The sequence below is a fragment of the Lonchura striata genome, chromosome 6, assembly GCF_046129695.1.
Source record: "Lonchura striata isolate bLonStr1 chromosome 6, bLonStr1.mat, whole genome shotgun sequence".
NCBI lineage: Eukaryota > Metazoa > Chordata > Aves > Passeriformes > Estrildidae > Lonchura > Lonchura striata.
In genome coordinates, this window is record NC_134608.1 from 7,087,410 (window position 1) to 7,101,684 (window position 14,275).

Below are 14,275 nucleotides of genomic sequence, written 5' to 3' on the forward strand. Positions count from 1 at the left end.
TGAATGTGTGCTCTGGAGCCATGGGAGCATTCAGGTAGTTCTGTTCTTGTGGTGTTGTGCTTCATTTGCTTACTAAGTACCAATATTTGCATGTGTGGAGGCTTATACAGACCTTTGCAGCCTTCCAAGTCACTGCTCTTTATCTCCAAGTACTTTGGACTTTCGTTATGGACACGTGCAATGCAATATTGCTTCTTCAAGGAGTGCGTTTAAGAAGAATTGCACAAGATGTCCTTAAAAAGACACAATTTTTTTTACTGTATGACCTAGAACACGAGTAAAGCATACTTAACTGTTGGAACTGAACACACAAGTAGCTTGTAAGCGTTGTCCAAGAGCTTGTTTTGCAGCTTCCAACTGCACTGCTTTTGTGTGTAACTCCCACAGAAAAACATCTCTCCTCAGGGGAGAGCAGGTTAATGGTGAGTCAGCAGTCCCTGTGTGCTCAGGTGTAGCTGCTGTGCTCAGGTAGATCCCTGCAGATGCAAATTGCTGCCTGGAAACCTGTTACACCAGATCTTGGCTCACCTGCCTGCTGAGTTTCCTTTTCTCTCCTTTTCCCCTTCTTGGTTTGTGGTTCAACCCCCGCCACCGCAGGGCTGGGAACGCAGCGACAGGGTTGTTTTGGGGTTTGTTGTTTCCACACTGCGAGTGTGGAAGTTAATAATCTCTCACTGCTGAGGGGAGGGGAGGGAATTGACAAAACCAGGTCGCTCACCAGGCTGCTTTGATGTGCTTTGCTCCAGAGCCACCGGCCGCCTCCAGCGCCCAGCGCCGCCCTGGGCTCGCAGACAGTGCTGGATGGAGGGAGGCCTGAGCCAGAATCCATCCTCCTGCTGTGCCAGGCCCAGGTGGCAGAGCTGGAACAATGGCTGGCCAAAACTAAAATGGCCCTGGGCTCAGCCCCTCAGAACCCCCAAAGGCAGCAGATGGTGGAGCCACAGCTTGCTGATTGCCAGGTAAGGAGTGACATGGCTGCTGCCATCCCCTTGCCTGCAGCACACTGTGCCTGTCCTCTCTCCTGCTCCAGCAGCTCCCTCACCCTCTGCACAGAGCAGTGACTGCTGGGCTTCAGCTCTGACAGGGTTTGGTTAAAATACCTGGGTTTTGTGTTGGGATCTGTATGCCTCCAGGGGATTTAGGTAGAATTCTGGAGTTTATGTAAAGGTTTGATTTGGATTATTTTCAAAATCATGGCTGAGTGAAGTTCGAGTCATATTAAAAGGGAGTTTTTCATTGGTCCTGATCATGATAAATCAGCTAGAAATAAAAGAGTATTATTTTTCTTTTGACATTTTCACTTTCTGCTTGTCAAAATGATTTAAAGGACTGGTCTAAGAAACCTTCCATGCTGCTAAGTTCTACTTTTTCAGTTTTCAGTTTTTTTCCATAAACTATCAGCACAGAAAAATACTGACTTACCCCCTGCCCTCAGTGAGCAGTGGTGATATTTGGACCTACTGCTTTGCATCTAGGGCAGCCTCTTGCCCCCATGGCAGCAGAACAAAAGGAGTGGGTGGTACCTGTTGGTGAAAATGGGAGGAGGAAAGCAGGACTGGCACGAGGGGCTGGGTGGGAGGGAGCCCTGGCATCCAGCATGTGCAGATTAAAACAGGGCTGAGGCTCCCTGTGCTGCCAGTCTGGTGTGTGCCAGTTTGGTTCAGGCATGGAGCCTACCTAGAGCAACAAATTTCACTCATAGTACCAAAATGTCCCCATTTTAAATTACTGGGAGACATCACCAGCTGTTTTGTTGTTGTTTTGGGTGGTTGTTGTTAATTGGAGTGCCTCTGGGTTTAGGCTGTGATTCAGCCAAGTGCTCAGGTGCTGAACTCTGTGGGAATTGGGATCCTGAGTGCTCCTAAGCAGCTGCTGTGTTTGGATCCCATTCAGGGTTCCTGTCAGTATAGGCAGCTCCAGCTGGTGAAAACAAGCAGGCTGAATTCCTGTCAGCTTCAAACAATCTGGCTCAGTGTTAGGATAAGAGCTTGGGTAGGAGAAGAGGGTTCACTAGTCAAGATCTACATAGAAAAATACACACAGAATGGAAGAGAAACAGTCTCTAGATAAGGATGTATGATGTAAAGCAAGTAATTTTTTGCAGTTGATTACTTTGCAGCTGAATCATGGTACCTTTCTCCATGCTTAGCATAAGAATGTGAGTTTAAAGTATGCAGGGATGCACTTCGATTCACAGCAGCTTGGATCAAAAATCAGATCCCAACAGTTTACAATGGCCTGGCTGACACATGGAAATATTTCTGTGTGTAGTAGTTCAACATCATTCCTCCCAAAGAGTGATATGAGCTGTGTGTGCATTGCCTCTTTATCCCCTACTGAAGTGTATTGTCTTCTTGGTTGCATTGAAGTGGAGTCTGTCATTTCTGCTCTCCTTTTTTATTACTTGATATCTGAGTTAAGATAGCCTCCTGCAGATGCTCTTGTTTGAAACAGTTTTAAGACTAACTCTGTATAAAATTCATTTAATTGTCCAGGATAAAAAGACTGTATTGAATAAAATCTAGGGGGATTGCAGCTATTTTTCTTCTTCCCTGCATGTTTCTCTTCTCTTCAGACAGGGGAGGTGTGAGCATTGACTTCAGAATGTTCTCAGAAGAGGAATGTTGCACTTCTGAGAATGAGTAATTTATCTGCTGTCCCTTCTAGGTGAGGTTATCAGAGATTGAACAAAAGGTCCTTTCTTTACTGGAAGATTGTGGAGATAGTGCAGACTACCAAGGAAAGACAGAGGCTCTTTCCTTGAAGTTGAAGGAGGTGAAGAGCAATTTGGAAAATGTCCAGATGATGCTTCAAGACAAGCACAGTGAAGAACAGGTAAAGCATATGAATGTTGTGCAGGGCAAGAGTTGAGAGTCCTGGTGCTTTATTGGTCTGTAGTTGCAGAAGAACAGAGCTCACCATGTGAAGCAAGGAAGGGAGAAATGTCAGAGTTGCCATTATTCTACTCTACAGTGCTGTATAATTATTTGTAGTTTGCAACGAGTAGTGGATTTTTAATGAGTCTCTGAAGAGCATCTTTACTGCTTTAAGTGCTTGGTGACAGAGGTCAGCATTTTGCTAAAAGCACAGGAAAAGGACTTCGGGTTTGGTTTGGTTTTAAATGCCTCAAAAAGGCCAAGTTGTTTATCTGTGACAGTATCAAAGCAGAGAGACCTTCTAGTAATTTTCTCTTTGAAGAATTCTTGAATGCAGTGATTCTATCAGCTCTCCTGCACCACAGCTGCACAGTCTTTGCTGAATTTCCCAGTGGGTGAGATGGTAACTCCTGGCTTCAGAGCTCATTCCCTCTCTGTTGTGTGAGGGATCAGAGAAGCACACCTGATGTGTTTGCTTAAGAGCAGCCACAGTCCCTTTGGTGTGAATTAGCACTGGTAAAGGTTTGTGTTGAAATACTTCTGTGAGCACAGACAGATTGACAATCCAGATGCATGACCAAATTCATAAGCAGAAATTGCACATGCCTGTATTTTGGTCAAACAAAAAGGAGGGAAGGTTGGTGGTATCACCTAGCTAACAGGAAAGTATCACCATGCTAGCAGGAAAAGCAAGGAAAGAAAAGTAACTATTGGGGGAGACATGTTAGGACCTTGGCAGAAGGTTAGAATGGTTAGGATGTTGAAACTTTCAGTAGATTGAACTGGAAAAAAATCTTTGCAAAAGCAGCAGTTGTTTAAAATGTGCTGCTTATTCTGTGTGTGGTAAGTCCAAGGCTTTTGCCTTTCCCCAGGCTGCACCTGTGGGGTTCTGCTCTCTTGTCAAGTCCAGAAGCCTTTCCACAATGGTTCTCTCTTTACAGGTTCCCAGCAGGGAGAGGATTGACCCAGAGCCCCTGGAGATCCTGCACTCTGATGGTTTCAGCACATCCCAGCTGCCCCTTGCCCAACAGCCTTGGCACAAGGGGCTCCAGCAGCCACAGGTAAGGAATTCTCCTCCCATCCAGGGGCTGGGGTGCTCCACATCTCCTGTGGGCTGGGGGACAGCTGCTCCTACAACTGCTGCAGTTTTCCCTGTGGGATCAGCTCTGTCAAGGGTAGGTTTCAGCTGCCCATCTCCAGGATTTGGAGTTTGTCAGGATGGAGAAAGGCCTCACCCCTAAAATCCCTTGTCCAAAAGTTTTAGTAATATCATAAAGGTAGGAGATTGGAGGGGTGGGTGATGCCATCTGAATCATTGTGAAACAAGGCAAGAGTTCTAGCTTTAAAACACTGATGTATTATGAAATTGAATCTATACACTGATACTGGTTTTGAAGGTAAGTTTGAAACTAAAGTTTTATGAACATATTCCCATGGGCTAACTCACTATGAGTTTTAAGGTTGTTGTTAACACAATACAAAAAACTTGTAATGTTCTGTGCTCTGCAAATTACTTCTATTTTGCTAACTGTAAATTAACTTTTGCCTTTTCCATGCAGTTGGAAAAGAGCTGGGGAAAATGGTCCAGCTTGAGCGTCTAGAATTGCTCACTTTTCACTCGACACTCTCCTTTTAACTAATGGAACACAAACTCATATTTTATCAAATCCCCATTTTCTCTTGCCTGTTTCTTTATGTAAGGATTGAAGTCAGTGGTGTTTAAATTTCTGTATGTAATTTGTTTATGGTTGGACTTTGCTTCTAAAACTTTAGCTCAGGTAGAAATATATTCCATAAAAATGCATGTTTGCAGAAAATAGTTTGTTCTGTAGATTCATGTTCGTACATAAACTGCATTTTATTCTGACAGATGTAGTCTTACTTTCTTTGCTAAATGATTTCACATAAAATGTGATTGAAAAAGCGCAATCATCACTTCAGATTATTACAGTTCACATAACTGTTCATGCTATTCTCTGTGCACAGGACCTGAAATTAAAAGCAGCTGAGCAGAAAAGCCTCATTGACTTTATTGAGTCATGTGTGGAAAAAATGCAGCCACAGCTTGAGGACAACGTGACTCCAAAATCAGAATCCAGGTACAGAACAACACAATCAGTTACTAGATTCAGTGATGTAAAACTGCCTAAACCTGCTGGAGCCTTGCAGTGGCAACCCTGATTCTGTTCTTTGGTTCTGTGTGCCTTGAGAGGAAAAATGGCAGAAGCTTGGGGCTTCAACAGTCCAGAGGAATGGAGGCTCATTGATGTGACAGCTTCTGAGATACTGAGCTGACTCCAGGGTTCAGGATCTCACTAACAGGCAGGACTGACACCTGCCATGAGCTAAATCAGGCTAAATCAGCCCTCTGTTCACAGCCATGGCTCTACAAATGCTCAGGCAAACCCAGGCAGTGTAAAGGCAGCAGCTTTGGAAGAGGGGACATTGGGATCAGGCACCTTCCAGCACTGAACCAGGACTTCCTACAGGACTGTGCTCCCCAGGTTGTCATTTCAGAGGTGGAGGCTGCCAGCAGGCTCCTGGCATATTTCATGCAGAGGGGAAAGTCCAAGTTTATCAAAGCTTGGATTAATAATCGTACATGCACTTGGTTTCACTTTGCTTTTGAGGCAGGAGCAGGAGAAACTAATCTTGTACAAGAAACCTAGTTTTACTTACTCTGCTTCAGTAATTTTCATTCTAACAATATTTTCTCAATACAGCAATGGGGAGTCTGACTCAAAGAGCAAGCAGGCTGATGCCACCTTAGCTCCAAAGGATCAAATGGGTAATAAATGGCAGTATTTACAGCAGGAACTCTCATCAAAGATGAAATCTCCTCTCTGCCAGCTTGTGGAACCTCAGGTTTGTTTAAGTTCCATAAAACACTCTGATAGTGTAGATAGCAATTAGTGTATCTTTCTGTGTCATAGTAGCATGGCTCTCCATCAGATAAATGAAAACTGTGCAATGATTCTCCAGAGGAGATGGTTAGTGCATAGTGTTTTCATAATTGTCTTTTAATTTTACTTTGAGGTAAATCATGTCTCTGAAGTAGTGACTGCTAAGCACAGTGTGGGAGCACTTAGGTGAACCCCTATGGTTAATTTTCAGAGTAGATGTTATCTGCTTACTTCTTCCAAGAGCACTAAGGGAATTATCCAGCAAGCTCACAGCTGATTCCCGTGGATGTGGCTGAAATCTCAGTTCCCACAAGTGAGAACATTCTGGTCAAAGCAAATCTCTGGCTTAAATTTTGTTCTGCCATTCACCATTATGTTCTCTCATTATCATACATAAAAAGCAGAGTTTGAGCTGTATGTATGTTCTGAACAGACTGCAGACTTTTACTGCTTGGATAAAACTATAATTCCTTTTATTAACAGTTTTGTTCATGCTAAATTAGAATTATTAGATTTTCTGTTCTCTGAAATTGCTGCAACACGTGGAAGAAAATCAGACATGTAAAGGGATGGAAGTTAGCTCTCCTTCAGGCAAGACTTACCCTGCAGTGGGCAGTAGGGTTGACTTAACCCAAACTACAGCTGTAGCCCATAAAGCTGGGAATCAGAGGCACCTTTTTCAGTCAAGCTCCCATCAAGGCACAGCCTGCCCAAATTCTGCCAGTGAAAAGGGAGTCCTGCTATCCAGCTGCTTTGTATCAGTACCTTGAATCTTTTAAAACGTTTTGACAGGAGTGTTATTTTGTTGTCCATAGCCTGTCTTCATTTGAGCTGTTCTTCTAACTGCAATGTTCTTTTTCCAAATGTTAGATCACAACAAAGATGAACGTGCTGCCTCGAGGCACATTCTCAGGTGCAGGAACCCCAACTGTGGAAGAGCTGAAAACTTACACTGTCCAGCTGGGAGACCTAAGCCAGGAAGCAAATGTAGTGCATGCACAGGTAAAAATTGCATGTCCTAAGCATTGCAAAAAAAACAGGGATTCTAGACACAGGACACTGGGATACAGCCAGTAATCCTATTATTGCAAATGGCATTCACTGTAGGGAGCTTTTGTATTGGGCATGAACTGTAATGTAGAAATAGGTTGAGGATTTTGAAAGGAAACATTCCAAGTTCTCCACTATGATACTTCTACCTGAGTCCAAAAGTTTGCTAGTGTGGGTAAAAATCCCCAAACTGCATAAAGCAAGGAGTCTGTGAATTATTTCAGTTAGTCTGCAGGATTGGAGCTGACAAGACAAACTTCTTGTGCTCATGCCTGAGATTAGAGACATGTAAGAGCACAACCACTGTCCATTACATAAAGGGTCATTGTCTCGGCTTTGACCTTGACAGCTCTGAATGTTACATGCATATATCCAAGTCTGTCTCTCAGTATTTCATTAATTCCATTTTAATATCAGCTGAGCAAATCTCTAACCTTATATGAGTGAATAAATCTTAGCCATGCCTTGAGTGAAAGTACTGAAAACTGGCTTGCATTCACCCAGGATAATGTGGCAGAGGAAGTCTCTTCCAATTTGGACAGAAAGTTGTTTGAGCTGCTTCTGGCAATCAGCCGGTGTTTGAATAACATGGAGGAGATGCTGAACACCTCTGTGCTCTCCACTGAAGAGGCAGCTGTGCAGCAGGCTCTCTATGAGGTAACTGCCCCAAATCCTTCAGGGAGGGTGAAACCCCAGTGGATTTTTGTTACAGCAAAATATATACGGACTGGTATTTCCTCTCTGTTCTGCTGGCTTATTCAGGAATAACGCTGCCAAACAATTTTGTATTGCACAGATTTGGGCCTGTTGCTTTTAACAATTACCAACTCGAGTCCTGCTGCCTCTTATAGGCAAGAGGCCTTGCACAGACCATTTTCACTCATGTTGTTTTTCTTTCATCCCTTTAGACTCTGTCTGTGGAGCTGCAAAAACTTCATGCTGATCTGAGTGATAAAAAGGATGATCTTCTGAAGTCCATCAGCTGTGCTGGTGGGAGCACAGATGTGTTCTGCGAGTGCTTTAACAACTTGCAGGCACGGCTGGAACAAACTCAAGCTGCCACTGCTTCAAGGAGCAGCTCCATGAAAGCTGGGCTGGATCATAATAGCAATTACCTGGTACTCCACTGCCAAATGCACATCTTGTTTCACAGCACCTGTTAGGCTTGTCAGTGTTAATGCATTTGGGTTATAGATGAACAACCTCTAATGGGCTTTCTTTTTGGCTTTTTTTTTTTTTTTTTTTTTTTTTTTTTTTTTTTTTGGCTACTTAAAACACTTGTCTTGGCCTCTCAAGAAGCAGATTAATTTTGCTGGTTACAGTGCTGTTTGCAATGCTGACTGCCACACAGGCCTGGATCACAGTAGAAAATTTTCATGCAGAAAATGTGGAGGTAACCTGGGATCCCATGCTGGATGAGTTGCAGCCTAAAGCAAGTTTCTGTGTGTAGGGACTGGGCCAAGGAGGGTTTCATATATTCTTTCAGCTGCTGTGTCCTCAGGAGAGGCAGGCTTCCTCCCTTGTGGTGCCATGCCTGACACTGGGCTGTTTTTAGTAATGTGTTGTAGGTTGTTTTGACCCCACTGCATTTACTATTCCTTTAGATTTTGTGCCACAGAAGCCATAGTTGCACAAATTTTCTTTCTTTTGTTCTTTGTTGGAAAAGCAGATTGTGAGAAGCTTTTCTTTAGATTCTTGTGATGGGCTAAATCTAAAACTCTTGCTGGAAAATATTCATATCAGGTCTTTAGTCTGAACTAAGGAAGGAAGAGTCTGGTCTTTGAAATACAGTAAAACTCCAATGTGCTCATCATCTGCAAGTCATTCTGGCCCTTTACTGCTGAATAATATAGCAGCCCTTTTGAGGAACACTGGGATGTTGTCTCCAAACAGCCACAGAACTGGTCTTGCAATGTTTATGTATGCAGAATCCAGAGAGCTCCATCAGTCCCCAGTAATGGGCTCATTTTCCCATTTTCAAAAGAGAATAATGTGATTCTCTTACCAGTTTCCCAGATTTTTACAGTCACAGAGGATCATTGTGACAGAGTAATCTGCTTCTTAAATACTACACAAACTCAGAATTTCCCTTGTCCAATTACTGCTTTAAGCCCATAATGTATATGCTTTATTTTGGTGTTTTCTGTTTGTTTGTTTCTTTAAGAGAAAAAAAAAATGCATTTACTTAAAGAAATAATAATTTTGTTTGCTGTATAATTTTGTCTGGTCATTACTACACTCCTGTTAATGTGATACATTTCTGATGTTTATTTTACAGAATCAAACCAGGCTACTCTATGATCAGTTAACTGAGAAAAAAGCTGCTCTGCAACAATGCTTGAATGAGCTACATGGACATAATGTTTCTGAACAGCTTCAGGTAATTTTATCTGAAGGAAATGAGAGTTTTTACAGCATTAGCTATTATTTCCAGCCTTCTGCAATTTGTGAAGTTTCATAATTTCTAAAGTTTGAGTCTAACTTAAGTTTTTGAAATGGGAAAAGGAGAGAGTTCAGTATTTGCTATATTCACTACCACCCCTTTTCCCTTTTTTTTTCTTTTTTTAACTACACCCCAATCCATACTCAGATGTAATTCCAGACATTTTAGTGGTTGGAGTGGAGGAACCAGTCTCTCCTCAACCTCCCAGAGCAAATACCCACCATGCCATGGCAGGGAAGAAAAAGAACTACACATGTTACACCTTTTCTTATTCCAAACTACCTTTTCTTTGTGGGACTCTGGTATTTTTATCTTCTCTTGCAGCATTTATGAGCACTTTATCATATGGAATTTGACCAGCTAAGCTATTTTCTTTGACCTTAATTGGAATTAGCAGAAGATTAAAAATTAACAGACTGCATATCCTCCCCAGAATGCTCATTGGCCATTTACCTACTTATTACCAAAGCAGGGAGGGTATTCTGAAGGTTTCTTGTTACAGGCTCATAACCTTGCTTAGAGGCATAATAAAATAAAAAAGGACTGGCTATATTCTGTTAGGTAACCACTCCTGGAAAAGGAATGCCAGAAGTACATAGCTTTCCTTCCTTCAGAGGGATCCTGTCTCAATCCCTGACTATTTCTGATTCATAAGAAAAAGCTGTTTTCTGAGTCCATGATTCCTTTAATGGCTGCTCTTGAATTAGTAAGTGGAAAGGCATGTTGAATGTTGTCCTGAGACACATGACCTGAATTCCCTTCCTGGCTGTGCTGTGTGAACACAGTAAGTTATGCCTTGTTTTGTCCAATTAGTTTATAAGCTCATTGGATTTTCTGAAGTGCTAGCACAGGAGAGATCCAGCCACTGGATTCATTGCACTACCAGTGATAATGGAAAGTTTATTGGAATGGAACTCTTCCTAACAGTTAATTTTGTCCTTCATCTAGAAAATTGGTGACTGTGCTGTGGAGCTGCAAAACTTTGAAAACCAAGTAGCAAAATTGAGAGGCCATGGAGAAAGATTGCAGTTACCTATCACCTTAATCCAGGAAGCTTATAAATTAGAGGTAAGCCCACAGTACAGTTTCCACTTACTCAGCAAGGTTTGATTCTTCTATGCAAGGCATTTGCAGCATCAAAAGGCTGATGGCTATTTTGCGTTCTGTGGGTTTGTGGGATTCATTTCTGTCCTTCATGGATCACTGCATAGTGTTTGCATTGTAGGATGTTCTGGATGACATGTGGGGGATTCTGAAAGCAAAATATGTGGAGCTGAACTCCCCTGCCATCAGTGAAAACCAGTATGAGGATTTGCTTCGTGGGTTTGCAGAGCTGGTAGCTATTGGAAAAGAGAAGGTGGCACAAGATCCAAAGCACCTAACAAAAAGCAGAGCAGCTCTGCAGTCTCACCTAAAAAATCACAAGGTATGAGGTGTTCATTACAGCACTGCTCAGGTCAGCATGGCAAGGAGCACTGTTTTCTGGGACTGGTTTCTTTCCAGTGCAGTGGAGGAGAGTGACTGGTTCATAGCTAAGGGGAGGGACTGCTATATGTGCTGAGAACCAAGACAAGTTTTTCAGTACACCAAAAGAGTACCAGTTTTGGTGATAAATTGCTATTTCTGCTTACCTCAGAACACAGAGCTGTGTAAGGAAAAACACATTTTTCTTATAGTTATCCCAAAGGATTATTGTGTCCTGCCTACTAGTTAAGCCTTAGAACTCCTGCTGTGGGAGTGTGATCTCTCTTAAAGAGCAAGCTGTAACTTGAGGTTTTTTTTCCCAGGATTTTTTCCACAACCTCATGACACGTATGGCTTACATGGAAGCGTTTTCCAAGAGAGTGAGTCCTTCTGTCCTGCAAAAGAGAGAGGAATTCTGGAGAGAGCTGGTGAATGAAGTCAAATTGCTGGAGCAGAAGGCCTGCCAGTATGGTATACACTTAGAGAGCCTGCTAAAGGTAATACATCAAAAGACACCCAAGAGTAAAACCTGGGGGGAAGGAGAAAAGTTGCATCTTGGCCAGCTCTTGTCCTACCAGTGATTCTTTGGCTAGTAGTTGTCCTTTCCTGATTCCACTGGACAGCAACAGCCCATTTATTACTTATTCTGTGTGTGTCAGCTTTCTTCTTGAAAATCTCTGGAAATTGACATTTCAACACATCACACTTTGACTCTTTGCTGTAATTTCTGATTGTCTGGACTGACAGAAAAGCCCTTTAAGGCAGAAAAATGCCAGCACCACTTTAAAATAAAACTTTAAAAAATTTAACCAATAATCTCAGAACATCCCTAGAGAATAAAAAATTGCCTACACCACTTTAAAATAAGAATCCTTAAATATTTTGCAGAATTATTTCATCTGTGGTGAAATGTCTCACTTTGATAATTACCTAACATTCACTTATTTTTTTGTTATGTTTCATTAAAGCAAGAGCTGCTGATGCTAGAGAGGGCATTAAATCCTGAATCTGGTGTGTTAAAAATGCAAATGGATTTGTGCTGTGTTAACAATTCAATGTATTTTTTAGGATTGGATGGTATTTGATGAGGAATGCCTAGTTTTCAATAAGGAGTTAGAAGCATTAGCCTCTGCATTGCCTTCTGTAAGTTTGGTTGAAGAAACTGAAGAAAGATTAATGGAAAGGATTGCACTTCTAGAGGTATTTATGTGTTTGTCACTGCTTTTCTTTATGGATCAGTAGAACTGGCAAAAATTACTAGTTAGTATATGAGGAGATGATTTGCAGGGCACTGCCTCATCTCCTCAGCTGTGTGTGAATGCAAGCTCAAAATTGACTTCTCAAAGTAGGAGAAGATTGGGCTGCTAATTTCAGCCAGGGGCTACAAGTCCATTTTAGTGGGAATAATGACTGTAACTACTTTATTATAACTCAGTCTTCAAAGGAAAGTATTTAGTCTAAGATGTTGTGCAGGCTCCATGGATCCCAAGGGCGGCCAGAGCCCTGGAGTGAACATAGTGCCTCTTCTCTCTAATTCAGAAATTATTTTCATGTCACAGTGTAAAACCTATGGAAAAGGAGAATCAACCTAGTGCTTTCAAATATCTGAAAATACCAAATATTTGAACTCTTATTGAAACACTGGTTGCAGCTGCATCTCTGAAAACAGAGCTGCATCTTTATTTACAACCTCAGCTCTAGCTGGAAATATTCTATTCACATTTTAAACACATTTAAATATAAGGATATGAAGGCAGCATTTATGGTTGTTTTATAAAATTAAGAAGAAAGTTTTTCAGTAACCTTAGTGATGTACTTTCAGAGTGCTCTGCATTCCTCACAGGTCTGACCTTTCTCATTCTTCAGAGGACATTCTCTGTTACAGTGTTTTTGAATTAATAATAGCAAATTAATGGGTGTTCAATAAATGATTAATGAATGTTTAATAAAGGAAAAAAAGTACTATAATGATTTAATCTAGTTGGCTGCAGGAAAGATATCACTGGACATTTCCAGGAAAAAAATCTGAGCTCCAGTAAAGCCTTTGCAATAAATCAGCTATAGATGTTTACAGTCATAGTGGCCCTCTGGTGCTTTTGATTCCTGTTGCACTGAGACAAGAGACATGCAAAATTTGCACAGCCATTGATGTGAAGTTGCCTGGTTTTCCTTGGCTTTTGGAGTTCTTCACTAGTCCTTAAAGACTTGAAAAACAAAGCCATAAAGCTTTAGAAGATGTTTGGTGCAGGGTGAAACTGGATCTTGACAGTTTCAAAAGCAGAGCAGAATAAAATTCTCTAGGCCTTAATTCCTGGAAGATAAACACCCTGAGAAATACCTTTGTTTTTTACTTAATGACTTCACTGTCCACACTTTATTTCTCCCTGCCACTATTTTTCAATAATTATCCCAGCTGTTTCCTTCAAAAGAGTGGCAACTTTTTTTAAAAATAGGGTAGAGTTGAAGGAGGAACAATAACTTTAGGAGCATGGGAAGACAATAATTTTATGGTGGGAGCAGTCATATGTGTGGACAGTGCAGTCAGGTCTGATAGAGAGTGTTTGTCCATTGCCTGAAAGCCCATCAAATCATAACACAGTCATTCTGACAATGTATAAAAGTATGTTGAGATTTGTCTCGACCTACCCAGAAGAAACAAACAAACAAAAACCAAACAAACCCACAAAAACCTATGTCCCTTTTGCATGTAATGAATTGCAGATTCCTATAATTTGGAAAATAAAATACATTACGGAAGAAATTATTAAGAAGTTAGAACAAGCAATATGTGTTTTTTCTAGTTGTGTTTCTGTTTTGCAAACTTCCCATATTCTGACAGACAATCAAAAGCAGTGTTGATGAAAAGCATGCCAGACTGTACCAGATGGTGAAAGAAGGGAAGAAGTTGCTGACTGCTGTGAACTGTCCAGAAATAAGAAGCCAGATTGGGAAGCTGGAAGAGCAGTGGTTGTCTTTAACCAAAAAAGTTGGCCATGAGCTACATCGACTTCAAACATTACTGAAACTCCTGGTCAGGTGGGTCTAACACAAAAAATCAGTTTAAAGTATCAGCTAGACATTAGTTTGTGATACTTTTTTTATAGATGACAACTGAAGCCATGCTTCTGCAGGACTATGCAGCAGCAGAGGTGCCAGAATAGCAAGTGCCTTCTCACAGGGAAGATAACTTGGAGGGTGAGAAATGTTATCCCAGCCTCAGCTGGATGTGAGTTTCTGTGTTTTGTTTCTCCTGTAGCTACAACAGAGACTCAGAGGAGTTGATGAAATGGTTGGATTCTGCTCAGCAGAGAATGAATTTCTGGAAGGAGCAGTCTCTCAATGTGTCACAAGATCTTGCCACCATCAGGGATAACATCTGCAGTTTGTTTGTAAGTAATTTCTCCTGGCAGGTTTAGATAAGACATTGTGAATTCTGGTGAAAATGACCCTTCTGAGAGGTTTCTTTTGTTTGCCATGCCTTTGAGCCACCCACATAATACAGCACTGAATGTCTGTGTGCCCCAAAGCCACTCAACAAC

At 41.6% G+C, this 14,275-nt stretch overlaps 1 protein-coding gene across 3 annotated transcripts in view; it reads left to right on the forward strand.

The window, feature by feature from the left end:
- The window catches only part of SYNE2 (spectrin repeat containing nuclear envelope protein 2), a 179,467-nt gene that overhangs the window by 107,173 nt on the left and 58,019 nt on the right, over positions 1-14,275 (forward strand). For all 3 annotated transcript variants that reach the window (XM_077783923.1, XM_077783922.1, XM_031504904.2), the window contains 15 exons: positions 747-959; positions 2,668-2,835; positions 3,818-3,937; positions 4,863-4,975; positions 5,600-5,741; positions 6,650-6,781; positions 7,334-7,486; positions 7,738-7,947; positions 9,108-9,209; positions 10,221-10,340; positions 10,498-10,698; positions 11,060-11,233; positions 11,805-11,936; positions 13,576-13,772; positions 13,993-14,125. In XM_077783923.1, coding sequence (XP_077640049.1) covers positions 747-959; positions 2,668-2,835; positions 3,818-3,937; positions 4,863-4,975; positions 5,600-5,741; positions 6,650-6,781; positions 7,334-7,486; positions 7,738-7,947; positions 9,108-9,209; positions 10,221-10,340; positions 10,498-10,698; positions 11,060-11,233; positions 11,805-11,936; positions 13,576-13,772; positions 13,993-14,125 — 2,310 coding nt within the window. The remainder of the gene's footprint in view (positions 1-746; positions 960-2,667; positions 2,836-3,817; positions 3,938-4,862; positions 4,976-5,599; positions 5,742-6,649; positions 6,782-7,333; positions 7,487-7,737; positions 7,948-9,107; positions 9,210-10,220; positions 10,341-10,497; positions 10,699-11,059; positions 11,234-11,804; positions 11,937-13,575; positions 13,773-13,992; positions 14,126-14,275) is intronic.